The sequence below is a fragment of the Zootermopsis nevadensis genome, unplaced genomic scaffold, assembly GCF_977971745.1.
Source record: "Zootermopsis nevadensis isolate Lab colony 2312 unplaced genomic scaffold, Znev_1.0 Znev_ptg000061l, whole genome shotgun sequence".
Classification (NCBI taxonomy): Eukaryota; Metazoa; Arthropoda; class Insecta; order Blattodea; family Termopsidae; genus Zootermopsis; species Zootermopsis nevadensis.
The window spans coordinates 19,841,096-19,867,481 of NW_028259192.1; the positions used below are offsets into that span (position 1 = coordinate 19,841,096).

Below are 26,386 nucleotides of genomic sequence, written 5' to 3' on the forward strand. Positions count from 1 at the left end.
ACGCGTTGCTGTAAAACACGTCGTGCATCTTGCTGTTATTCGGATAGGTTGAGCATTTGTTTGCAAAATGTTTTATTGATCATTGATAGCTTCACGCTAGCAGAATTATCAGCTGTTAGATTGTTTGTTTACGAGGTAGAAGAAAAGTTACTCTTTCTTCAAAGGCGCTGTTGTGAAATACCTGAATTGCAGTTGTATAGAGATCATACTTATTTAGCCCCAGTAATTCCCCACAACAGTGTTTTTTGCGTGTTTCATAAGGTAAATGACAAGGAATTTCATATTCATGACCACCATCATCTAGCAGTCAAGAAGTTCCTCCAGTTATTGTCATTTTCTGGCCTCTTTCGTCCAAAAGGCTCTTTAAAGGTCTCTGTAGTTCCGCAATCTATGTAGGTTATAATTTGTGAATAGATTAAGAAGTCTGGCCTTTTGCATTCTGTCAACATGTTTAATCCAACGCCCTTCTCATAAATTTTATTGAAGTGTCTGTAATTCTGGTTTTTACACTGGCCTTCATTGTTACATTTCATATTGACATTTATAGCTGATGTGTAGTCAGGATTTTCTACTTGTTTTATAATGCTGTGAAAGGAATTCAAGGAGTAACAGTATTGTTCTAAAGTTTGGTTAAGTTGTAATACATCTCCATATATGTGACACAAAAGAGCAAAGTAAATGTAAATTGCTTCCAACATCATATTTTAGTTTCAAAAGAAAGGGCAAACTTACTCTTATTTCTGTGTTTTCTTTAATAAAGTTGTTCAGAAATTCTACACTGTTTATATTTCTTGGTAAATTTTTAATTAATATTAGTGTACCTAAATCATAATAATTACCTGCCTGATTGGTCACCTTTGATATATAGAAAAATAACCGTTTATGGAGAAATCTACTACTGTAACATAGAATATTTTATAAGTCAAAGTTATAAAAGTGTACAAAATATGAATTTCCACAAGATTAATTTTAACTGTTGGCTTGTACAGAGATGTCATATCATCATTTGCATGCAGACTGCCATTCTCTTGTTTGAAATAAATGCTAATCGGTGGAAAACTGACTTTATTCCGTGTAAAGTAAGGAAGGTCACTAAGATTGAATGTAATGTAACATAGAAAATTAGCCACGTTCAGAAATGTTTTAAAATATAAATCAGGTGAATCACAAGATTAGTATAGTAACTGAACTATTATAATGTTTTTATAGGATGGCTACTGGCATTTCTGCCAATGAAGTTTGCAATTCAACTGTGTCCAGATTAAGTAACATCAGATTGGAGGAAAATGCTCAGAACCAAAATGCTGGACAGTTTTTATCAGTTGATACAGTACCTCAGAACATGCTGCCTTCTAATGCCCCTAACAATCACCAGAGCCATATATACTCTTCAGGAATGGAAAGAGAAGGAATGTCGGGAAGTACCAGTTATCCTCACTCTAGTAGACGGCAGTGTAGCAACAGTTCTGCTGGATCCAGCTCAGCTTCCACCAGCCAATCTTGCAGTTCAACACAAAGCATTCATTCTGACAGTCATCCAGTATACAACTGGCAGGCAACCAAACCAACTGTCAAGGAACGGTTTGCTTTCATGTTCAACAATGAGATCTTGTGTGATGTTCACTTTATAGTAGGTCGTGATATACAGCAACAGCGTATTCCAGCACACAAATTTGTGCTGTCAGTTGGTAGTGCTGTATTTGATGCTATGTTTAATGGCACATTAGCTACAAAAGCTGATGAGACAGAACTTCCAGATGTTGAGCCTGCAGCATTTCTTGCTTTACTCAGGTAATATAAAAAAATACAATCTTTGAGATAAATGCAGCATCACTAATGGGTAGGTCATTTAAGCTCACTGTCCTGTTTTATAAGAAAAGATTGGCATGTGTTATCGTGTCACATTCCTGATAACTTTATATGAAAATTGTGCCATAGCATGCTGTTACATCATTATAGTTTTTAATTCCCTACTACGACTAGCATAGATTTGGAGTAACACTAGCCCTATATCATTATGGAGTCATTAAATATTATTTGGTCATGAACCTTAGAAAAATTACAGTATTTCTGAAGACTACATGTACAGATCACACAAAATTTATATTTACTCTTTAGTTCAACAGGGAACCAGTGCAGCTTGGTATTTGAAATGTATGTTCGGTGCATCCCTTCCCAAACACATACACACATACAGAACCACTGCCTTCTATTGATTATTCTCACATTGGGCTTAGTCCACAGTTTTCATTATATGTGTAACTCAACTCTTCTTCAGTTAATTATTCAAGATGGACTCCAAATTATTATTGTTCACAGTGCTTCAATAGTGTGTTGGATGATGGCCATTCGATCCCACCTCTTGAACTATTTTACTTCGCACTTCCATCCCACATCACACTGTACTCAGTTTCCAGTATTTCACAAGATGCAGCATGAGTAAGAATGTCAGCATCTCTGTAACGAACTGCTCTTTAGCATTATGTTAATATTTATGATTGTGTATGTATTTTAAATTTACCTACTGTTTATGTTACTATGTTTCATTATCTTACAAAGGATTTTTAAATTATGTTTTAATTAAGACCTCTATTCTGCTTAAAGAATTTACACCCTGTTTTAATGCTGATAACATTTACTTAACAGGTTTTTGTATTCAGATGAAGTTCAAATTGGACCAGAAACTGTGATGACCACTTTGTATACAGCAAAAAAATATGCAGTTCCTGCACTTGAGAAGCACTGTGTTGATTTTCTGAAGAGTAACCTGGGTAGTGATAATGCATTTATGCTGCTCACCCAGGCAAGGTTATTTGATGAGCCTCAGCTCGCTGCTCTGTGCCTTGAAATGATTGATAAAAATACTACAGATGCTCTTGCAGCAGATGGGTTCACAGACATTGACCTAGACACATTGAATGCTGTTTTGGAGAGAGACACTTTAAGGATACGTGAAGCCAAACTTTTCCAGGCTGTAGTCAGGTATGAGTTAGTTAAATTAAAATGCAATGCAATTCTGATAAACAGAAAGAAAAGGCTATTAAATTATCCTCAATAGGCGGACTCGTTAGTTATCACACAACTAAATTAATACACAAGTAAAGAGAAAAGTTCAGAACTGTGAGTTATCCTGATAATTGTAATCATTAGATTGTGCAATAACTTATTGTTTCTGTGCAGATGGTCCGAAGCAGAGTGTAGTAGACAACAGTTGCCAGCAACTCCAGATAATAAACGTTCAGTTCTGGGAAGGGCATTGTCACTGGTGCGATTTCCGCTCATGTCAGTGGAAGAGTTTGCAGTAGGTGCCGCACAGTCAGGTCTTCTGAGTGATAGAGAGGTTGTCTCACTCTTCCTGTACTTCACAGTGAATCCAAAACCAGCAGTTAGCTTCCTTGAGGTTCCTCGTTGTTGCATGACTGGAAAGGAACAGACTGTGAACAGATTCCAACAGATTGAAAATCGATGGGGATACAGTGGCACCAGTGATCGTATTCGGTATAGTAATACTAAAAAATTTTATGTACTGCTTTCCAGTCGATGTACCTGCAGTAATTCCTGTTATTGCTGTTAAAGCTTTGTACATTCTATCAGTTATCATCTGTTGAAATTTATACATATTTATACTTACCATTACATTGAACTCTGGAAGGAATCTAAATTGATGTGTTTGAGAACAGAGTGGTAAGGAAGGAATTGAGCCTAAGGGGAGATAAGAGTAACAGGTAATTACAGGAATCACAATGGGTAGCTATACTCCTTATATTGTTAGGTTGAATAAATGAAAGAGAACTGGGTGGGTAGGGCAAGTAAATGGAAAATTTATACCAAATCTTAAAAGTAAAGTCCTCAGATGAAGATACCACCTGGAAGACCTAGACATAAATAGGAAGATTATATAAAAATGGATTTGTACATATTCCCAGTTAATTTAAACCTGCTATTATTTGTATCCCTGAATACATTTAATAGCAGTAATTTGTGAATTTTATTTTTGCAGATTTCTTGTGGATCGTCGCATTTTCGTAGTGGGCTTCGGTCTGTATGGTTCAATACATGGTCCAACAGAATATCATGTGAACTTACAAGTAATCCACACTTCTTCTGGGAAGGTCTGTGGGTCAAACAACACAAGTTTCAGTTGTGATGGCTCAAACTATACTTTCCGGGTCATGTTTAAGGAACCTGTAGAAATACATCCGAATACTAGTTACACAGCATCTGCTACTCTCAAGGTTAGAGACTTTTTCTCCAGTTGTCTTCATCCGGCATAATGCAAGTTGTGCGCTCAATTGTAAATATTTTAGGGAATGGCCTTGTCATGAGGTGTATTGACCCTAGAATTCAATTAACTAACTTTTAATGTAGTTGCAAGGGAGGCAGACTGTGTACACAACCGCAACCACTTATGGGCCATTGTCTAGCCTTCATATGATATATGAGTAAGTATGGGGTAGTGTTGGAATGATATTGACAAGAGGAAAATGTTAGCTGGGCTGAGGAAAAGTGGGAGTTCAGTCTGAGACATATCACACAGTTTTGTATCCTAAAGAGTCTGTTTCTGATTGAAAATGTTGGTTTTAGGAGTAAGTTACAGGGTGTTTTTTTTATTGTAACCCACACATTCTGATCCTTTACAACCCCACAATATATGTACAGTACCAATAGGAGTGCAAGATATGCTTGAATGTATATTGGAGTAATGACATGCATGGTCTAGCTTAAGTAACTTTTAAAACTACCTTTAGTATTGAAGTTGTATATATTGATTTCCAGGGACCTGATTCACATTATGGAACTAAAGGTCTGCGCAAAGTGACATTAGACTGTCCAAGTATTGGGAAAGTGACCTTCCAGTTTTCCTATGCTGCAGGAAATAACAATGGAACTTCAGTAGAGGATGGTCAGATTCCAGAAATAATATTTTATACTTAAAGAGAAACAATAATGTGCAATGTTCCTTCAAAACAAGCAAGGAATAACCCTTTATTTCTATTTATAATTTGCATTTCCTTAAAGAAATTATACTATTTAAGTATTATAAGTATGCACTCATAAACTATAAGTCATAAATTTGCTTTGTTTTTATGGCTATGAAAATAGTATAATGAACTAAAAAATACTTGATACCTACAATTTTTCATATTCCTATTATACAAAAGTCATAAAATGGCATGAAACTGCTATATGCTGCAATATTGTTCATAGGAGAGCATGTACTAATTGAATTCAGTCAGCATAAAAATGGCATCAAGTGAAGGATGAAAAGGTAAATATAATTTACGTTTTGTACATACAAAAACGTTTAATTTCTAATGTAAGTTGGCAGTCGTGTGTGTGGAAGTTATGCAGTTGTAATACACTACTTCAGTTTTCCAATAAACATGCTTACCTTCATATATTTGTCTATAATTCTATCCTACCTTGTCCTTATTTCAATTTAGCTGTCTCAAAATGGACCAGGCTGGACCATAAAAATATATATTTCTTTTTTACACAGCAGTACCAGGATATTTCATCCTTTTACCTTTACACTGTTCATCCAACATATTCTCATGAAAAAGAATAACAAAACTTGTCTTATTGTATCATGTCTTCTGTATGAAGTTTCACCTTTCATTGATTTGGAACCTCTAACATTACATGCTTGTACAGTCTTTGATACAGTAGCACAATCTCTCAGCTACAACATAAGCAAAGGCTGCTTAAGTAAAACTATTATACAAAAATAATACAAAGTCCACATTACTATAATCCAGTATATAATGTATTCTTACAAACCTAGGGACTGTTTCTTAAGCTGTCTTAGCATTGAGGAAATTTGATCTGCCATCTGATGAGAAAGTAAGTTGGAAAACAGAAAATATATCTCAAACGCCTGACATTATGCAGACAAGGCGAAAACATTTGTTAGCTGAGAGTAGCTATGGGTTGAAATGCACCACTCGCAAGAAGAAAACAGAACTACAGTTTAATGTAGGATATTCTGTTCACTAGTTTCTAAGTATTGGCAGTAGTAAAGGCTTCGATCTGTGAGCACAAAAGCAAGCACAAACTGAGATGCTGTGAATGAGAATCCAGTACTTTAACCTTAAACTGTTATTTCCTGTTTTTTTAAACACTTAGATCCCCCACAGCTCTGCTTCATTTAACACTAGTGCTGATGATCTTGAAAATTTTTGAAGTACTATAAATGACAAAATTAACAAACCATAGTCAAATGTCATTTATGTAAACATGCCATTTTTGCACATTTGTATTCTCTCAGCAAATGAGAAAGTTGTATAGTATTTCATACCTCCCTCAGCTAACAACACATGCAGCTATTAATGCTGTCACTCTACACTCAATTTCTTCTCAGCCATATTTAAAGTGTGTGATTATTGCATTTTTATGCCTTTTGTGCTATAAAAACTCAAATATTTAATCTCTTTCCCATGTCTGGAAAGAGTCTAGGTGATGGAAGCTCTGACAATGTAGCAAAAGCCGAAGCTGTGTGCGAGGATCTCACGGAATGTAAAACTGAAAATGGTACATGTGCAAAAGGATGTCAGATTAAAGTTGGCCAAGAACTTACATATGTTCATAATTAGGACAATTTTGAATATCTATATACAAAAGCTAAATGAAGCTCATAGGAAAGAAACTGTCACACATTTCATGTACACAATAGTAAAGTGACCCCAATTAATGCTTTTTCTCAAAATCTTGTGCATCACTTGATGTGTGAGTATATGATTTTTAAAAACTACAGATCCAATGCCAGAAATATATGAATTGATAATGTCAGCATAGGCTGCAAATTTGTTAAAGAGATAACAGGTACACAGTCAACCTAGTGACTTAACAAAGGTGATCATATCATAAGGAAGTAAAAGAGATTTTACAACATATTTCATAGTTTTCAGGCAATATTAAATGTGGTTGTGTCTGCACCAATAAATCAGTCATAATAATACAATTATTTACAAAATATGTACCATTAAAACTGTAACAATGTACATTTTTAAAACATTCAGTTTTAAACTCACACTTTCCCTTAACTGATGACACAAATACCACATTTACCTATGCAATAGGTAGCTCTTTAGCCCTTAATCATTACGGCAAGGCTCTTGTATAAGGAAATTCAACTTTATCACTAGCACATCATGATTTCATGTGATTCAGCTGACCAAGCATGACACTAAACCATAAACTCTGGATTTAAAGTCTGGCCAGCAGCCAAAGTCTAGTCCCAAATAACAGACCTTGTTTAGATCTGTAACTTTATTTCAAATATTTTCAAATGCATCTATAAGAAAATATAAGGGAAAAATTTGTCTCTACTGGTGCAAAATATGTGGGTGTTGATAAGCTCTGCAATAAATGAACATCAAGATTTTATCAGACGCACACACGAAAAGCCGCAAAGAATGTTTCTGGGAAATTATGCAATTCCAAATTCAAGTAGTATGCACTTCCACTCATGTCCAGACAAATGTGTATCACAGACACTTCATAAATGTACATTCTGCATATAAAATTATGGGGTAATTTAAAGAGTAGTCACATATAACCTCAAGCTTATCTGACAAAAGAAAAGAAACCTAGGCATTGTCGTGAACACCATTTCAAATACAGATCTGTTTGTACAGGGCTTCCCTTCTCCCTTGCTACTTGGCATTGACTGAATATCATCCAATACTATAGTAGAGACATAATGTATATGTGAATCCCTTCCAAGAAGGCTTTGTCTGTCAAAGCAATTCATTATCGACTGTTCAGTTGCTAAGCCTATCATAGCCATATTTATCACGGGTCAAAACCATTATGGCAGATGTTACTTCTTCCATCTCTACAGATGACAACAACGATAAAAACTACTTGCATATCTACTGCATAGGCAAATGTGGTACTTTAGCATTTATGACAAAAAAATTACATTAACATTCATCCAGCTGTAGTTCTAAAGACTTTAAAAATGTTTCATAATAAATGGGCAAGTCTTTGCAAAGTTCTAATACTGTAAATAATGTTATATTGTTAAACTAACTGCAGTGGTCAATTAGAATAAGAAGTCTAGAGTGTGAAAATCAGACAGCTGATCACTGGCCACAGAGATTCTGATGCATAACGAAAGTACGTAGGAACGCTTGTTTTGGCAAGCAGAATGACATACTTTTAATTTACAACAAATTGTTATGATCTAGAAGAGGGATTCTCAACCCTTTTTGCTGGCGTACCACTAATTCTAATTTAACACATACCACCAGTGGTACACATACCATAAATTGAGAAACGCTGACCTAGAATATAAGTACAGTAGATTTCGGTTAATGGGGGAGCCGTTTATTTGGGACAAATCTTAAAGGACAAACTGGGGCAGCCGCTTAATTGTGGCAAAGTGTTCTAGTACCAATGTGTCCCAATTAACTGGAATCTACTGAATATTCCTTCTACAAAATGATGAACCGAACAAGTTTGTTCCAAGACAAGTTTTTAACATGTATGCACCTAATTGACACTATCCCATTTCACATTCCCATACTTTCATTAGTATTCTCTGTAGATATTGGCTTCTAAATTCAGCTCCAACTTATATGGAATTTTTCTATTTCCTTGCTTCACAACTCAAAAGATATTCAGATCAGTGTGCAAAAATACTGTGTGCTTTTAGTGTCTTTTAGAGGATCACCTATGTGTAACAATTACTATAATATGAGTAATCAACAATTGTCATGGACAATGTAATATGTTTTGATTTTATTACTTCTGAATGGTTTTAATATCCTTCCATGGCACCAGTGATATCGGGCTTATCTGTGGTCAATGACTACTGCATGGGCAGGGATGTCTGGCTGGGTGATGATGTCATCATGGAAGATACTTCAAATTTGTTAAACTTTCAGTAGAAAATGTACTTAAAAGGGGACAAAATATCCACCTCATGAAATTGCTGATGCAGAAAGGGTTAAGTCATCTTCACCAACACCAAGCACCTCATATAATTACTGATGTCAAAAATGGTAACACCAACTGCTGTGCAGTTATGACAATAAAGCAGATGACACCACATGTCCCTCACACCAACAGCCTCACAGGAGTGCTGACAATGAAAAGGGTGACACCATCTCCACCCCACACCATGACCCTACAACAGTCCTGATGATAAAAAGGGTGATACCACCTATATCCTATGCAACTGCCTTACAGAAGTACTGATAAAACTGTGACATAACAGCCTTTCAGGAGTGGTAATCATAAAGGTTATGTGCACATAGCACATTACTGATGTGTTCACCAGGATTTGATTTTTGAGAATGGCACCCACTGATGAGTCAGAATTCCCCACATGGCTGCATAGGTGCCTGCCTGTCTGGCTGATGACTCCATCACGAAGGTTCCCTCACACAGTTGCACAGGCCATATCTGGTTGGGGATTCCCAAGCCAGTCACTTTCATATGCAGAAACACATGCAGTCTTCATGTAAAGTGCCCATTATAGTCTGATTTTTAACCAAAATTGGAATGTTTTGACAGATTTTAATAAAACTTTCCAGTATGAAATTCATGAAAATCCACTGAGCCATTCGTGTGTTGTGGACATAGAAGACAAACCTAGTAGCTACAAGCCATAAACACCCATGGCTTTCCTAAAAACTTGGGGGTAACTCATGCAGGATGAGGTGAAGGAGGAGTTTGCATAGGGATCAAGCAGCTGAGAAGGTTTCTTTCATTAACAAAGGAATCATGACTGTTACACAAAAAACATAACAGTTTGAGCCTAAATATCAGTATGTTAACTACAAGCCATTAAAATAAAAGTCAACAAGATTGAGCAATGCCACACAATATGAGATCTAAAATATTAGTGAGACTGCTAACATCTAAGGAAAATTCATAAGTGTAGTCATCTTCTAAGGGTCATCTACCCCGTTCTTTTTATCAAACCCAGGCTTACGTTCATTAGATCTATGTTTGGACCAGCCCATAATTGAAACATATTTATCTCACAGTTCTGCCAGGTACTTATAACACAACATCCTGTAACGCTGATTTGCCAGTAGCTACTGTGGCATCATCCAATATGGACTGTACTGATACTGGCCTTGAGGTGCGTAATAAGGGTATTGATGCTGATGGGGATGATGCTGTGGGGGTGGCGGTGGTGGAGGGGGAGGCTGAAGTAAACCTTGCTGTTGCGCTTGTTGTGAATTAGGTGGTGGTGGTGGAGGGGGTGGAGGGTACATATTAATACCATGCATATGGAATGGTAAACTTGCATTATAAAGCTGTGGTTTAGAAGAATAATGATTAAAGGAAGGTCGGTCTCGACTGCCTGGTGCACCTCGCTGTTGTGAATGGTGCTGAAAATCTCCGCTCCCTCCACGATGATTCCCGCTACTTGCTCCTGAGGTCTGGCTGTTCCCTTCGGTGTCTTCCCTCTCCCTCTCTCGTTCACTTTCCTCTCCTTCATCTAAGGCGAAACCTAATGATAAAATAAAAATCTCAAACATGTTTTAACTGTGTTATTCCCTTAATATAAGACCCATGCAAAGAAAAGGTGAAATTATTGTTGTGTATATTTTAATCTTTATATTTTTAATGACACACAGAAAGACAAAAGATACTGAACAGCACTATAGCAAGAATCCCCTGAATATCCTATCTCAGGGTACTGCCTGGTATTTGCCTGGGTAAGCTGAGGAATTTCATGCAACCATCAATTTAATGTATGAAATAATTCACTTGCCTGGTCCTGCCTTAATCCTCTTGACATTCATCTCCTGTTCCCCCGGTCTCTTGTCACCTGCTTTAGGTACAGGCAGTTGCAAGAAAGGGATGTTGCACACAGCATTAAAGGATTGGTAACGGTGACGTTTAATGATGAGTTAAATTGGGAAACAAAAAACAGAAAAAGTTGTATGAGAATTACAAATAACAGTTAAAAATAATGAAAGAATGATATACTTTCTTTCAACATTCTATTCACCATTTCAATGAATGAGATTAAAATTCTGAAAAATGTTACAGTTCTTTCATTATTCCTTATTTTATTGAACATGATTATATAACTTCTAACATCAGAACTGCAATCTGCTGTAAAAATAAAATTATTAAAAGAATACATTTTGCTTCAAACACAAACTCCATCATCACTTATCACCAACAGCTGCAAATCATCCACACCAAATTATTTAAATCACTGGATTATTTTTTTAAATTAGGCATCAAATGTGGCTTTCTGAAAGTAAAAATCATAAGGACGAACACATATGACGTTCAAGTAACCCCAATCAGGAATACTCAAAAACAGATCAGTCTGTATTTGGCACCAACTGGAAATATATGCTGGCAGCAACAGCAAAGCTTTATCAACCCAGTCCTATTTCATGCAAACATGCTTGCTTTTATTGGGTACAAACTTTGATGAAACGAATCATACAGAATCATAATGGCTGCAGGCTGCTAAAAGGTAAAATATGATTATTTAATTCTTGTTTATTATAAAAAACATCAGCTTAAAATGTAACAAATTCATTTTAACTGTACACTCAGTAAAATTCTCTCAGGCAATCAGCCCTAACAATTAGTTAAAAGAAGGTTCTGATGTACATCAGAACCTGATGATGGGGATGGAGATGATTCCCAAAACATCAATCTCTTCTTTTAACCAACTGATGGGATTTTATTGCATTTAGCCACTGCAAGCGCTTCATATCATACATAACTATACTAAGACTATTTCTGGACATCATACTTAAGTACAATTTTTGACTGAATGGAGATGTGATGGTTCACTCACATCTTGAAGACAAATGGTCCAATTTCAGCAAAATGTTTACTGTATAATCATTTGTGAACACAAATAACTCCACAAAGTTCATGGGTTTTTTTTGCCTAGATACAAACATTGTATACAATTAGCAATGAATATGCTACTGGTCAACATTATATAGTTTGAGCTATTAATAGCATCATTAAACAATTCATGTGATTCCACTAGTATAGTGAATGCTCATAACTGGATCCTTCAGTCTGTTCATGGGGGTGAAATTAACCCGCACTTGAGTTTCTTATCTGCCAAGACTTGGTTTCACTACAACGAAAGGTAAATTTGCATAACAGCAGATACTGGAGTACACACAATCTGAGACCAATTGCAAAACAAGATTTCACTACATGACATGAAAGTTGGTGTATACTGTGGTGTGAATACAAATATTGACTTTTATTCATGAAGAACCATAAAGCAGTTTATATATCAGAATCACAGACAAATGTACAGATGAAGGAAAATGTCCAACGGGACATATTATCTTTTTTTCCAAAGAAGAATTTCAAAGTGTGAATGGAAAGTTTTACAGATGTACCAGGAATATGTGCAGAACACTGATAAGAATTTCCAGTGTCTTTTGTAGTCTTGGTAAGTTTTACTTGTAGTGTGTTTATGCTGCAGGTCTATTGGTTTTGCTAGCTGGCCCAATTTCCATGGGCCTGACTTACAGAAGAAGCATCTGACTCTTCCACTTGCACTATATCTTACTATACAACTGCATCCCAATAATTTCATTCACAACTGTGTATATAAAACATTAAACTGGTTTCACCAAAGTTTGTTAAATAGGTAATTGCTACAATTTACTATTAGATGTGTGTATGATACAGTATTCAGTTTCACATGTGCAATGTAACTTTGAAGCAATAACAACACAGATTCCACCACCACAACATGCTTCAACAGACAACTTAAGTTCCCCAATAATTAATCACATGCACTAATAACATCTACATTTTAAACCCATAACTACACATAATCCTACTGTCTTATTCATACAGCATGCAGTTTTCTTGAAATAAACACCATGGTACAATTCATATAGAACAGAGCCCTAAAGCAAACCGTTAATTTGCATGTATGTTTGGATTTATTCAAAGTGTCGTATTTTTGTTAGATCCCCAGTACATAAATGGGTGGACGGACAGACAGACAGACAGACAGATAGGGTGAAGTTAACATGCACATTTTTGTTACTTTTAGTTCTGAACATTACTAAAAAGGAAATTTATAAAACTACAGAAAGTACAGGCAACAACAGAACTGTAAATCAAGTTTTAAACATCCTGTGACACATAGAAATATTTTTGGCCACATTTTCATGCCCTTGGATATGTGAGTATTAGTATTAAATTAGTATTAATGCTAAATTTACAATAAAACAAAGAACAAATATAAAAGAATGGAAATAACCACATGTAAAGGAAATGCTTCCAAATACAGAACAGAACTGCATAAAAATCTTTACAGAAATGTGAAAGTACAGGTCTTTAAACTTTTTTATAATAATTTTTATGCATATTGCAAGCCAATGGATTAATAAGTTTCATTATGTGTCACAAAATTCTTGTCAATAAAAATGTCAATACTTCAAGACACTGATCCTCCTTTACACATATTTCAAAATACTTTGTGTATAAAAAATTCACATACATACCACTAATGTTTATAGCGTATTCCATACTATGATTAAATTTTACAACTACCATGAGGATATATACAATCACTTTAAAAACAGACTCTGAAACTTATTTTTTTTGATAAATCATTCTACACCATGCAGTTCAGTGCAAAAGAGAAAGACTCCAGAGTCAACATCTGGGGTACTGATGTTACTGCCTTCACCATGTTCAGTACGGCACTGGAAACCACTCACAAGCAATGAGTACACTTACCCTCCTACAAGACTAAAAGCAGACAGTATATGGGGCTGACAACTCAACTCCATCTACAGCCAAGGCTGAGAATAAATTCAAAATTTTCTCCAAGTTATCCATGCCTGACTTTTAAGTCCAGATGTTCCAAAGCTAAACAAATTTCCTTGTAAAACTAATGTAAATTCATACACATATAACTGAATACAACTGTGGAATGTGTTCGCATATAATTACATTAATGTGTAATAATACCACCTTAGTTACAGTTACAGGCAGGAAGTAGGTTTAAATTCAAGGTTTCCAAGCTTAACTTTCAACTTACTACCTTATTTCTGAACTGAAAAACAAAGCAAAGTTTGCTAAGTAAATTACAGAAGCACATGTGAAAAAGGTTCAACATCTTTCATTACATGCAAACCAAACAGGAAAGATACTCAAGAGTGCACAATCAACAGCACAGAACCACATAGCTCAAGTTTCCCAAAAAAGCACAGCATATCCAGTTTGTACCAATTCTGTAACTTAACACCACATTCCCAAGAAAAAACACACACACAGGTGAAGCAGTCAATCTATATGGATTTTCTTGACTCTTTCTTTCCGCTGTATGTGAGACAACACCACTCAACACCTCTCCTACAAGTTTAATATTCCTAATACAAAAACAGTACTGGAACCTCAGTATTCCTTCATTTTATGATTACATCCAAATTCAAACATTAATTTATGATGTACAGCTCTACTAAGAGATCATTATTGCTCCTATATCATCAATCACAACATCAAATAGACAAATTATCATTAGTACTGTTACCAACACAGTTTTGTGAATACTTGTAATATATGTTAAACAAAAAATACAAATTAATAACAATCTCTTAGTTACCTTCTGATACACTAACAATGCCAAGTGATATTACTAAAACTGCCATCTTATATATAAAATTGTTTGTGGATATGTATGTTTGCTCATAGCTGCAAACTTAGCGTTTATGCCCTGAAACCAGGAAAAGATTTTAGAAAGGTCAAAACTCTGAAAAATGTGTCCTGGGTTTGAGTTCCAATGAAAATCTTTTTTGTAAATCAGAAACTAAGCACTAAAGGAGGCACCAAAACCAAAATTGTTTCAGCAAGGAGATTGCAGGAATAAAGGTCACATACCTGAAAGTGTCCTGGGTTCCAGTCCCAGAGAAAATATTTTCTATACCATGGTAACTAATGATATTAGAAGAACATAGGCAAGACCAAAGTTGTTTTTCAAGAAGGGAAATATCAGAAAAAATGTAAACTGGATTATTTTGTTCAAGTATTAACTAACTAGATGGCTTACCGAACCCGAAGGTTCATCACCGAATTAACCAAAGCCCTCCACCGGACCCTGTCCTGGGCCAACAAAATCCAGTCTCCTTCAACTCCTGTCTCCCATAGATCCCGCCTGAGATTATCCTCCCATCTACGTCTAGGTCTCCCCAGCGGTCTCTTCCCCTCAGGCTTCCCAACCAATACCCGGTGCACACCTCTTGTCTCATTCATGCGCGCTACATGCCCAGCCCATTTGTTCAGGTATTATGTTTGTCAAATACAAAAGTGTTTTAAAGTTAATGGCCAATAATTTAAACATTTGTTATGATTTTTCCCTGTATTACTTAAAATCCCTATGGGGTGCAACTTTTGGCCCACTCTGTATATCAAGAGGTTCTGTTTGTACATATTTACAACTGAGTAACAATGATTGTAAAGCCATCACACACAGGTCTCAAACTGTAATCTTCATTATGAATGACTACTTTGATATACTAACTGTAAGGCTGCTTCAACATCCAATAATCTCAAGTAATTCAGAACAAATTTTATCAAGATTATGTGCTAACACAGTAATGCATCACCATCATGATGATGATGAATAGACTAGACAGCAATGACAACAATATGTAAGTTATGCTGGAAGACATGCAAAATTACTGGACAAATGGAAATATAGTTGGACATTGGCTGCAGGGCACAGCATAGGACATAAAAGACATTTTGCAAAATTCTGAATTTAAGGATTTGTAGAAGACACTAACCACAACCAAATGTTACGAGAAACAATTCACATTATAACAATAAGCATGTTTTCAAACCAAGATCTTCAACTGTAGGCTTTGAGACCAGTGACAGTGGATAAAATTTATGTTGTGCTTGAAGTATTTAGGTGTTTCTCTCTGTTGTGATGGCTTCAAGGACAATCATGCTGAGTTTCAGTACTAAGGTCATGTAATAACATCTATATATTCGCAGTGCTTCACTACAAAATTTGAACAAAGAAAGAAGGGTTAAGATACTATCCCAGCATTTGATATGAGTGGCTGAGGAAACCCACAAGAAACCTCAACATGTATAGTCTCTGGGCCAAGACTCTTAATGTGAGACTTGCCAAATATGATACCGCACTGTCTTCGTTTTCAGCAATTAAGCTGAAAGTCAGGTGAGATTTCAGATTCTTGCAGTGATTTGCACGAAAATGGATGTCTTATGGGAAGTTGCACCATGCATTCCAGTAGATACTGACCACTATTTCAGAGGAGCTTCTTGCCTCCAGAATCAGGGAAATGATACATGGTGCAACATCGCAGAAAAGAGCCATTTTCAACTGGAAAATTAATCTGAAGTCCTGATACCAATTCCAGATGTCCCAGACCTACATATCTTGGAGAAGCACTATGATGCATGCTACAAAACATCTGATGCTGAAGATCAATATAATATGGAATTAATGAGATAAGACTGCAAAAGATTTTGTACAATTGGTTGAATGGCCTAAGAGATTAACTTAACAACACAGAATATGCCAATTCATTTTGTGCAGCCCTCAACTGCCCAATGACAAATTAAATATGATTTACTCTTCCAGTTTGTTTTTTCTATGATTAGATTAATGATAAAAACTTTGCATGCTGTGGTCACTTACTTTCACTGAAGGTCATTCTCTGCCCCCTGATGATGAAAATATGCACCCCAGGCATAATGTAAACATTCACTTCCTAAACCTAGATTTTACCTCTGATATATTTAGTAGTTTCACTCAGTTTCTCAATGCAAATGCTGAGACAATGCCATGACCATCATCCTAATCAATGGAAAATCATATTCATTACAGTTCACATTCAGAGTGAAGGAATAACTACAAACAAACTGGTATTAATGCAAATTTCATAAGTCAAGCTTGTGACCAAACGTTTTAGTAATGTGCTTCATAATTCAAACTGTGACCAGCAAAGAGACTGCAAAAATTGCCATGTTTATTTTCAATATCACTTAGCATACCTATATGGAGTTTCATGGATTATAATTATAAAGACACAAATTCTGTGCAGTGGTAAAACATGTGACAACACTGAACAACATTACTACAGCAGCTTACCTCTTATACCCTTGCTTTAACCAGACAACTGTCTGAAGAAATTATACATGGCAAAAGGAAAATAAATAAATAAAATCCATAATAAAAAAAAATATTTTTAACATTCTTCTGACTCAGCATTAACTGGTTTCTGGAAAACTAACTGCATTAATGTCTGCTTACCTGCACAATTACATGTAGAATTCTTTTTGCAAGCTTCATTGGTAAACTTTTACAGATGGAATTCTCCGTTAACCTAACCAAACAAAGTATGAAAACTAATATTGAAATGAACCAAGCGCATTATAAGTTTGTGTAAGAGGAAGCAATATTACTCAGTGACTTCACCACCAATCTTCTGCCTGCACCAACTTTTGCATCTGAATCTTCCCTTTTAAAGAGGTTCTTTAAATCTGCATCAAAGCATACATTAGATATTAGTCTATTCAACTTAAATCACCTAGTTCTGTGTTTACTCAAAAAACTTCATTACAGTTCCAATATTCACACATCTCTTAAGCAAAATATAAACACAATAAGGTAATTTATTTTGCATTCTTTACCCACAACTTTCATGTCTGTTCAAAAATTTATATAAACACAAAATGTATCAAAATAAAGATATGGAGATATGAAGTCAGAATGAGAGACATAAATAATTCCCTGCCCTTCGTGGAATCTGATGGCTCATCACCACATTCACAAGAGCCCACCACTGGTCCTGAACGAAATGAATCCAGTCCACACCTATCCACCCTCTACAGTAATTTTACTGTACATTTAAAAGTGGCTTCTGCAGAAAGAAGGATTTTCAGGCAATATTAATCAATTTGTAGACTGGCTATTCATTTTATGGTACAACAAAACTCTTCATTAATGCCACAATTTTGTTCCAAATACTGAATAAATAATGAAGTTTTTAGGGTAAGCAAAGACAGAAAAACAGTACCTGTCAATTACCTTGCAGAACTCTGCTTGTTCATCCGGCCAAGATAAGATGCAAATCTTTGGGAAAACCTGAAGACAGTTATTTGCAACTACAACTAACAATGACATTTTTATTACACCTGAACAATACCAATGCTGGAGCAAAGCCGGAAGGTCTGTTTCCACGCTGTCATTGAGACAAGGGGGTTTGGGCAGGGTATTGGAGGGGATTACCAACCTGTGGAGGATGGAGGTGGGGGGGGCGGAGGCATGAGTTGCTTGTCTCTCTCAGTGCTTCGACTCCCAGTTTGCTGTTGTTGGGGTGACGCAGCATTCACCTGTGGCTGTTGTTGTTGTTGTTGTTGTTGCTGCTGCTGCTGCTGTTGTTGTTGTTGCTGCTGAGGTGAAGACTGCTGCTGTTGACTACCCTGCTGATGCTGCTGTCTCTGCTGCTGATTAAGCTGCATCAACTCTTCAACACTGAGGGCGAAACCACATACATTCAACCCAAAAAAAGATGCACATACATCACACCATGGTAGCTGCTTCATACGCCTCCTAAAGTTCTTGTTTACTTACTTAAGTTTTATAAATGACTGAATGTGAGTACTACTATTACACATTTCCTGAAAACAAAAATCACAGGATTTACAAGAATATAGTTACTGTTTAGTGTTATCACACATTTGTGATGGTTTTACTCATGTGCAATTTATACTTTAACAATTTTGTTGGCATTCAGCGAATTTAATTTTAAATCATATTTAATTAATTTTTAGAATGCTCACACATTACTCTGATACTCAAACATAGTAACTTGTAGATAAAAAGTAATCTTCAACATTTGTTTGCGTTTTCACGTTTCTACTCTTAAATACACCACACTTTCTCTAAAGACCTGGAATTTAAAATAATTATACTAATGAATTATAAAACCAGTTTCAGTATGGGAAGAAATTCCAGTGGTTCTACTGATCCAGTCACCCAGAGCTAGTCTCTGAAACATTGGTTTTTGACTCGATACTGGTATGGCTGATCACCCGAGAATATTTTATAACATTATAAATTATTACTGTTGTGTTTCTGCCCATTAAAATTGGAGAAGAACACAGTAATGTATAAGCATTCTGATTTCAATGTTAATGGAAAAAAAATTATATTCTACTTACACACATTACCTTTTGTAAATTTAATAAAAATTTAGTGTGGTAAACAGTCTAACACTACCAGTAGCAAGCAATGAGGTTTACAAAGAAATGTAGGTAAATATCACTCTGAGTGCTTACCTACCCCAAAGGACTAAATTATTCAATATTATTACAAGAACTTCAATTTGAATTTCACTTAAAAGAAGTGGGAACTTTTATTACTTCTGCTACATGTAAACAGAAGTACTCTTCTATCTAACACAAACTGTGGTAAATTTATGTATTGTGAACACTGTATTATCTCATGCTGAAAGGAAAAGAATTAAGAAAACAGTAACTGAACACAAAAAAGTGCAATAATCATAAATTACTCTTCACAGCATCTGGAACATGTTTACTTCAAAAGGACTGACATATAAGTATAATCAATATCAGCATATTACAGCTGCAATGTTCATGTTAATAGATTCAACTGGGAATAAGCTGATATCTGTGCTCTGCGGGTGTCCTGCTGAAATGCAACAAAAATTGACATGATCAGCTTTCTGTTTCTTTAGATTTATTCAAAATCATGCCCACCTTTTAGTTAAACAACAAATAAACTAGAAACTCTTGTACAATAATGTAATATATAAAAAACCAGGGAGACCTTGCCAGAGATCTCACACACTCTATACCACAAAATGGCATTCCGTTGAACTTATTCAATTTAAAAAAAAATCAGTGAAGTAGAAGAGAAACTAAGAACAGTATCAGAATCATAAAATATAGCAACATGAAGGAAAAATACAGGTGAAACCATGAAAAATAAATAGGCGTAACAAATAAAAATGGGCATAAAGTTGAGATCAGTTGCAGAACAAAAATCCTAAAGATAATATATAAACTGGAAACTACCAAGAAACAATAATCTCCCAAGGTGAATGATCCATACACACACATATACATACAAATGTCAGTATCACTGGGAAGCAGGCAAGAGAGAAAAATCAGAGAACTTACTTAAGTAAATACCACACACAAAGTAGGAAACAATACAAATTGTTTCTCACTTGATTTCATCAGTTCTTGGTTAGACAGTTTGGACTAATATGCCTCCTATGCTAACAAAACAACAAATTCTTTCATTCAATTATGAGTCCTTGAAGTCTTACTTTGGTACACCGTCTGTCCAGTCTCACCTTATCTTGTATATTACAACAGTTCAACAAATGCAATGGAACCCATAACAACAATAACACTGTAATAAACAATATGTTGACTTACCCCACACCCTGCCTTGCATGCTGAACTCCAGTTGAGGATGGCGGCCCTTGTCCTAAAGCTAAGGACCGGTTGCCCTGGATGACAAAATACCCAGTAATTAGAATTCTCTATAAATTCTGGTCATGTATAACACTGGTTCATGTAAAGATAATATGAGTAACAGGAGGATTAAATAAGAATGAGAAGTGACAAGACTACTGTATACACTTCATATTATTCTGATGTTTAAGAATATGTTTGTTAAAGTCAAGGAAACTAGCTTAAGTACATGTCCTACCTAACACCTTTTCTTGAAAACAGTTTTATTCCCACATAAACCCAAAAAAGTTTTATATTTTAAGGTTTAAAAGAAATGGTGTCCCTTTTCAAACCTATTTCTCAACTTGTCTGCCCCCAGTGAACCACAGATGCCAATATGATACTGGGATAATGGGAACGACCCGTTCTTCAAGTGCCTGAGCACTGTGGGTCCCAACTTTTCATTGGCTTGATCTATAGACATTTGGTAGGACTCCTTGGACGAGGGATCGGCCCGTTGCAAGGCGTCTACCTGTACACAGGGCAACACAACACAGAAAAACGCGGACAAACATCCATGGCTTGAGTGGGGTTCAAACCCACGGTCCCAGCGACCAAGCGGCAGAAGGCCCACGCCTCAGACTGTGCGGCCACTGCAGACCCCACCAATATGATACTTATTCAATGTACTACCTGTACGTGTTGCATCATTCAGTTCCACAAATTAATTATTTTTAGTGCATTAGGAGATTACACAGATACCTACTATAAAACTATTTTTTGTATAGCATGTCTCCTACCTGAAAACCTTCCTGAGATTCTTCACGCTCCTCTGTGAAGCGCCGCTTCTGGCCAGCTTTACTGAGCTGTTGTTGCTGTTGCTGAGGTGATGGTTGTTGTTGTTGTTGCTGCTGAGGCGACGGTTGTTGCTGCATCAACTGAGGTGGTGGTTGCTGCTGCATGGGAGGTCCTTGTTGTTGCTGAAGAGGTGGCCCTTGTCCTTGTTTTATTTGTAATGGGGCATTCTGATTCTGTAGAGGACCTTGATTTTGAAGTTGTGAGTTCTGATTTTGTAAAGGGGAACCTTGATTTTGCTGCTGAAAAGGGGGACCTTGCTGTAAATGTGGACCCTGTGGTGGAGTTTGATTTTGTAATGGGGGTCCTGCCTGTTGAATTCCAGGTCCTTGAATTGGTGGTCCCTGTTGCAGTGGAGGCCCTTGAGTTTGCAGAGGAGGACCCTGACCCTGTAATGGAGGTGCCTGGGTCTGCATTGGTGGGCCTTGATTCTGAATAGGTGGTCCTTGCCCTTGTAAAGGAGGGCCCTGACTCTGTAAGGGGCCCTGTGCTTGCATGGGTAGACCCTGTTGCCAGGGTTGACCTTGATGTTGCAATGGATGTCCTTGGACATGTATAGGTGGGCCTTGCTGGATGGGTGGACCTTGATTTTGAACTGGGGGCCCCTGCTGTTGCATTTGGGCATGCATTCCTTGTGGAGCCTGCTGAGGTTCTGGACGTCCAAATGCTGGGTAACTGGCAGGAGCTGGTATAGAATTTTGCATATACTGGAATGAAGAAAATGACAGTCATGTTTTAAGATAATAGAAGGACTACATATGAAGTTACAGATATGATTGTCTTCTGGGTTCTACACTGTGTACTATTCTGGCTGTATGCCCATGTTTCAGGAACGGATTTTCTATAATGAACCTCTAGGCAAAAGAGCTATAGCAACCAGCAAAGCCTGATTCTTTTCCTAACCTGATACAAACCATCCACTGTAACTAAGGTACTACACAATGCCTTGGTACATAACACACATTTCAGACTGCAATAAAGAGAAAGGCAAGAGTTTGGCACTGAAACACCAATGGCAATATCACCACCAGCACAGAAAAACAGCACAGTGGTATGCAATTACCCCACAAGTTAAGACAAAGATGATGTGACAGATATGAAGAAAATTTACTGCTAAAAAGTAAGTGATATGTGATAATGGCCCATCTTACTTGATATGGATAAGAAATGGTGACAGGCTGGGTTCCAGGAGGCCCACCCACAAAACTCTGTGGTGGTAACTGCTGTAGTTGCTGACCATGCTGCGGTTGCTGTGGAGCTCCGATGTTACCAAGCTGCTGTGGCTGCTGATGGTGCTGCTGTGGTGGTTGCTGCTGCTGACCAGTTAAGTTTGGCATGGGAACAGGTTGTGGAGGTTCTTGATTTGGCTGTTGGGATGGAACAGGCACTGGCTGTGGTGGCTGTGGCACCAATTGGGCACCTGATGATGGTGGTGGTTGCGTTGTGACATAGATATGTGGACTTCCATAAGAATGTGGTGGGAGTGCCTGGTTTGGCGGTGGGACAGCTGTTGGTGGAGGTGCCAGACCTTGATGACCTGCCAACAATATTTCTGTTACTTCATGAAAGCAAAGAAAGTCATCCATTACCTTGCCTAATCCTCTATAATTACCATTCATAATAATATACCTCTTATTCAAAGCTACATAACCTCACTAGTCATAAAGAAAGTACTGTATAAATAAACACTGAACACACTGTGATCTTGTGGTAATCACCTAAAACGCTACAGAATATTGAAACCCAGCAGATCACAGTCTCAACACTGGCAGCTGCGAGAAACTCAAATCTTGTAAACAATGAACAGTTAACACGTATTATGCCATTACCCCTATGACAGGACTGACTACAGAACAGATGTTGGAATACAGTGCTTGGCGTAAGACAATAACACACCTGGTGGGACATGGGGCTGAGGCTGTTGAACTAATGGTGGCTGCTGAGGTTGAGAGGTGACAACAGCAGTTGTTCCCATTGCCCCTGACTGGCTCACAACCACCATTCCAGGAGGTGCCACCAGCTGCTGCGGCATTGACGTTAAAGCATTCTGCGGTGGTGGCTGCCCTTGCACTGGAATACCGGGTGGTGGCTGTTGCAGTAACACCTGTGCCTGATGTGACTGCATTTGTTGATGATGAATCTGCTGTTGCTGCTGCTGCTGAAGCTGCTGTTGGTGCTGCAATTGTTGCTGTTGCATCACAGCCTGACAATAATCACATCATTAGATGCTAGTTTGTCCAAGTTAATTAACACTGCTGCATTAACTGCAAAGGTCATACAGCATCAACAAAAAATTATGGTGCACTTATGAACTTCGAGTTGGTACGGATGTGGACGAGAGGTGTCCTGGCCTTTTTAAAGTTCACTTAGATTTAAATGGAGAATAATGAACTTGAACCACATTGAAGAGGGCCTGAAATTCTCCAAAGTCTCAAGTCTAAGCTTTGGCAGAAACACAGGCTTCACTAAATGCGCACAGATCTGTCAAGTGATAAAGCCCAGGACCTCCTCGACAAGAGTCTCATCTTTATGGTCCCTATCTATAGCGCATTTCATGTTTATATTCCCAGAATGTACATTCTCCCCATGATTTACATTACCTTTTTTCAGGCCCATTAAATTTTTGACCACATCAATGACTTCTGTTTCTGCAAATTATGTGCAATTAATACATCACCTCCCCACTTAATGGAACCTGCACCTTGTCGTGGTGGTGGGGCTTGAGTACCTCGGCGACCCCAAGAGCTATGCTGGCGGTAGCATAGCTACTGGTAGGGCCACCCTAGCCAGATTGGTCGAGGGGGAGAGGTCAGACTGAGACAGGTACCCTGGTCCTCCAGGTTGGGGGTTGGTCGCAAGGCAAACAACCTTGCACTATAAAAAGGAAGATGTTTCAAAACCTCAATCAAAGCCTCGGACAGATGGACTTAACAGAGGACCGAATGGAAGAGGAGAATTGAGGAGGCCATGGACCGAATACGGACTGGAGAGCCATAGAAGAAGAAGAATACATCACCTGATTTCAACTTCTTGGGTTTTAAGTTTGGTGCAAGACATCATGGATGAGTGGATTATGTAAAGTAGCTAGTATACTGGTGGCATATTTCTTGAGCTCTGACACTCAAGTACCTGCAGATGTTGCTGCTGATGTGAGACTTGCTGCTGTGGAGGAACCAAGGGTCCCTGATGCGTAGGTATATGAAGTCCTGGAGGTGGAAGTTGAACTTGCTGTTGTAAATGCTGCTGCTGCGCCAACAGGTGCTGTTGTTGCTGTTGTTGTTGCTGCTGCTGCTGCTGTTGCTGATGTTGTTGCAACAACTGCTGATGTTGCTGTGTTAAGTGAGGTGGTGGAACACCCAGAAGTGGTGGTGGGCCAGACAACTGTGCAACTAAGGACAGAAATTGATCACAATTTCTAGAAGGAACTTATGAGCCTATATTCCTTCAAGCTCTCTAAAGTGGACATTTCCTCTGAGATTTCAAGATTAAAATTTTATGGGAATTTCTCACTTTCTTCAGTTGTGCTGAAAGTCCTCTCTATCTCATCTTCCTTGAAGTTTTCATCCAAACAAAATTTGGTAGAGAACAAATTATAAAGCCATGACTGCGTAATTTTCCAAACCCTATTTTATTTCCTCTATGTCAAGTAAAAACACTCTCCTCAGCTCAAAATCCTCAAATATCCCAATTCTGTGTATGCTCTTCCCTTGCAATGAGATAAAGTTTCACATTCATACGAAACAAATGGTAATATTCTACGACTTCTGCGTTCAGGGATGAGCTGCATCAAATACTGAGAATACATTTCAGCACAGACTACAAATACCTTCTTCAGGGTGAATGAATGTTTTCAAATGTTAGATAATTCTCAACATTCAATGTGGCTCATCTCTGTCAGCTGAAGTTGTACACAAACTACAACCACAAAAACTAAGGACAAGAAATGGAAAAATTGTAGTTTTATTAGCTTAAGGATAAGACACATTTATGATTTAATTTGCTATCTTAAACATCTGACAGTCAACTTAAATCTGCATTCAACACTAAGATAACACATTTCCAATCCATGCTATTCACAGCATAATTACCTGGTTGCTGTGGCATCTGACTGGTAAATATTGCAGGTACACTAGAAACAACTGGAAGTGATATGGATGTAGCCACCAGCCCAGGAATAGCTCCCTGCTGTTGCATAAGCTCTAGAAAATCAGAATTATAATTCTTTCATCTGTCAAACACAAAATGCCTGCATAACCTTCAGACAAATAATCTTCACAACTTTTGCTCTTTCTTTAAATGAATTACAACAGTAATTCCTACAAACAAATGATAAACATGTTTACTTCAATTTTAAGTTGCAAAAATGCCTTTGAGATAAGGTATCATTAAATATATCAGCATGCATGAAGTGAAATACCATGTAAAAATTTTAAAAACAGAAAATTTGAACACAAGAAATTTATGACATTTCTGTTAAGCATCGGATAATGGAATATACATAAACTGACAACACAGTACAAGAAAAAATATTACCTCCTTGGGTTACATTCATGCACACACTAATAACTGGCATTAGGAGTGAATCTAAAAACTGACCAAGCTGTGTTGTGAATACCTTGGGGTTGTATAGACTGATGATGTTGTAAGGTCACCAAACCAGGCTGAGCCAAACCTCCCACACTCACAGTCTGGAACTGAGCTGGAAACACAAAAGAAGCACTCTACTATTACTTTTTACTTTATTAATTTGCCATGAAAGTTTCAAAGCTAACATTCTCATTATTTTTTTTTTAACCACCACTATCACTACCATCAGTTTTCATCATCCAGACCACTGTCTTGAACTAATTTCTCATTTAATTACACCACATTCATATGGCATCTAGATGAGAAAAGTTGTAACTACTTAGAGTCTATCACATCTACAAGAACTAGCTATAAAACAAACAATATCCACTGCTGATACAAAGTTTAAAAAACGTTTGAAACATGACAGGTATCATGACATTATTGTGACCACTGGTGGGTTGTAACAACGTAACACTGGTCTTCAATCAATGCATCAACACTGTACTAAATAAAACACAAAAAG

At 37.2% G+C, this 26,386-nt stretch overlaps 2 protein-coding genes across 13 annotated transcripts in view; one reads left to right on the forward strand and one right to left on the reverse strand.

Moving 5' to 3' along the window:
* On the forward strand, positions 1-5,399 carry LOC110838156 (BTB/POZ domain-containing protein 1). Of its 4 annotated transcripts, none has more exons than XM_022081076.2 (7): positions 1-369; positions 1,210-1,791; positions 2,320-2,439; positions 2,647-2,982; positions 3,181-3,498; positions 4,001-4,235; positions 4,777-5,399. In XM_022081076.2, the coding sequence occupies exons 2-7, from the start codon at positions 1,211-1,213 to the stop codon at positions 4,933-4,935; spliced, it is 1,749 nt and encodes a 582-aa protein (XP_021936768.1). In that variant the 5' UTR covers positions 1-369; position 1,210; the 3' UTR covers positions 4,936-5,399. The 4 variants fall into 4 exon arrangements, with proteins under 4 accessions (XP_021936768.1, XP_021936769.1, XP_021936766.1 ...); XM_022081077.2 differs by having other exon boundaries at positions 2-135; XM_022081074.2 differs by having other exon boundaries at positions 4-261.
* The window catches only part of LOC110838155 (uncharacterized), a 27,528-nt gene continuing 6,092 nt past the window's right edge, over positions 4,951-26,386 (reverse strand). For 2 of the 9 annotated variants that reach the window (XM_022081067.2, XM_022081068.2), the window contains exons 8-17: positions 25,910-25,993; positions 25,383-25,493; positions 24,424-24,683; positions 23,191-23,497; positions 22,446-22,831; positions 21,240-22,001; positions 20,422-20,495; positions 18,246-18,487; positions 10,736-10,795; positions 4,951-10,471 (exon numbers count right to left, since the gene is read on the reverse strand). In XM_022081067.2, the coding sequence (XP_021936759.1) occupies positions 10,050-10,471; positions 10,736-10,795; positions 18,246-18,487; positions 20,422-20,495; positions 21,240-22,001; positions 22,446-22,831; positions 23,191-23,497; positions 24,424-24,683; positions 25,383-25,493; positions 25,910-25,993 (2,708 nt within the window). In that variant the 3' untranslated portion in view covers positions 4,951-10,049. The remainder of the gene's footprint in view (positions 10,472-10,735; positions 10,796-18,245; positions 18,488-20,421; positions 20,496-21,239; positions 22,002-22,445; positions 22,832-23,190; positions 23,498-24,423; positions 24,684-25,382; positions 25,494-25,909; positions 25,994-26,386) is intronic. The other 7 variants (XM_087340848.1, XM_022081069.2, XM_087340847.1 and 4 more) reach the window with 7 other exon arrangements.

What these genes read in the sequence shown, in the direction of transcription:
- LOC110838156 (XM_022081076.2), top strand. Translation starts at nt 1,211, where the DNA reads ATGGCTACTGGCATTTCTGCCAATGAAGTTTGCAATTCAACTGTGTCC. An exon ending in TTTCACAAGATGCAGCATGA is followed by an intron (nt 2,440 to 2,646) that starts GTAAGAATGTCA and finishes TTTACTTAACAG; the next exon opens with GTTTTTGTATTCAGATGAAG. An exon ending in CTTTTCCAGGCTGTAGTCAG is followed by an intron (nt 2,983 to 3,180) that starts GTATGAGTTAGT and finishes GTTTCTGTGCAG; the next exon opens with ATGGTCCGAAGCAGAGTGTA.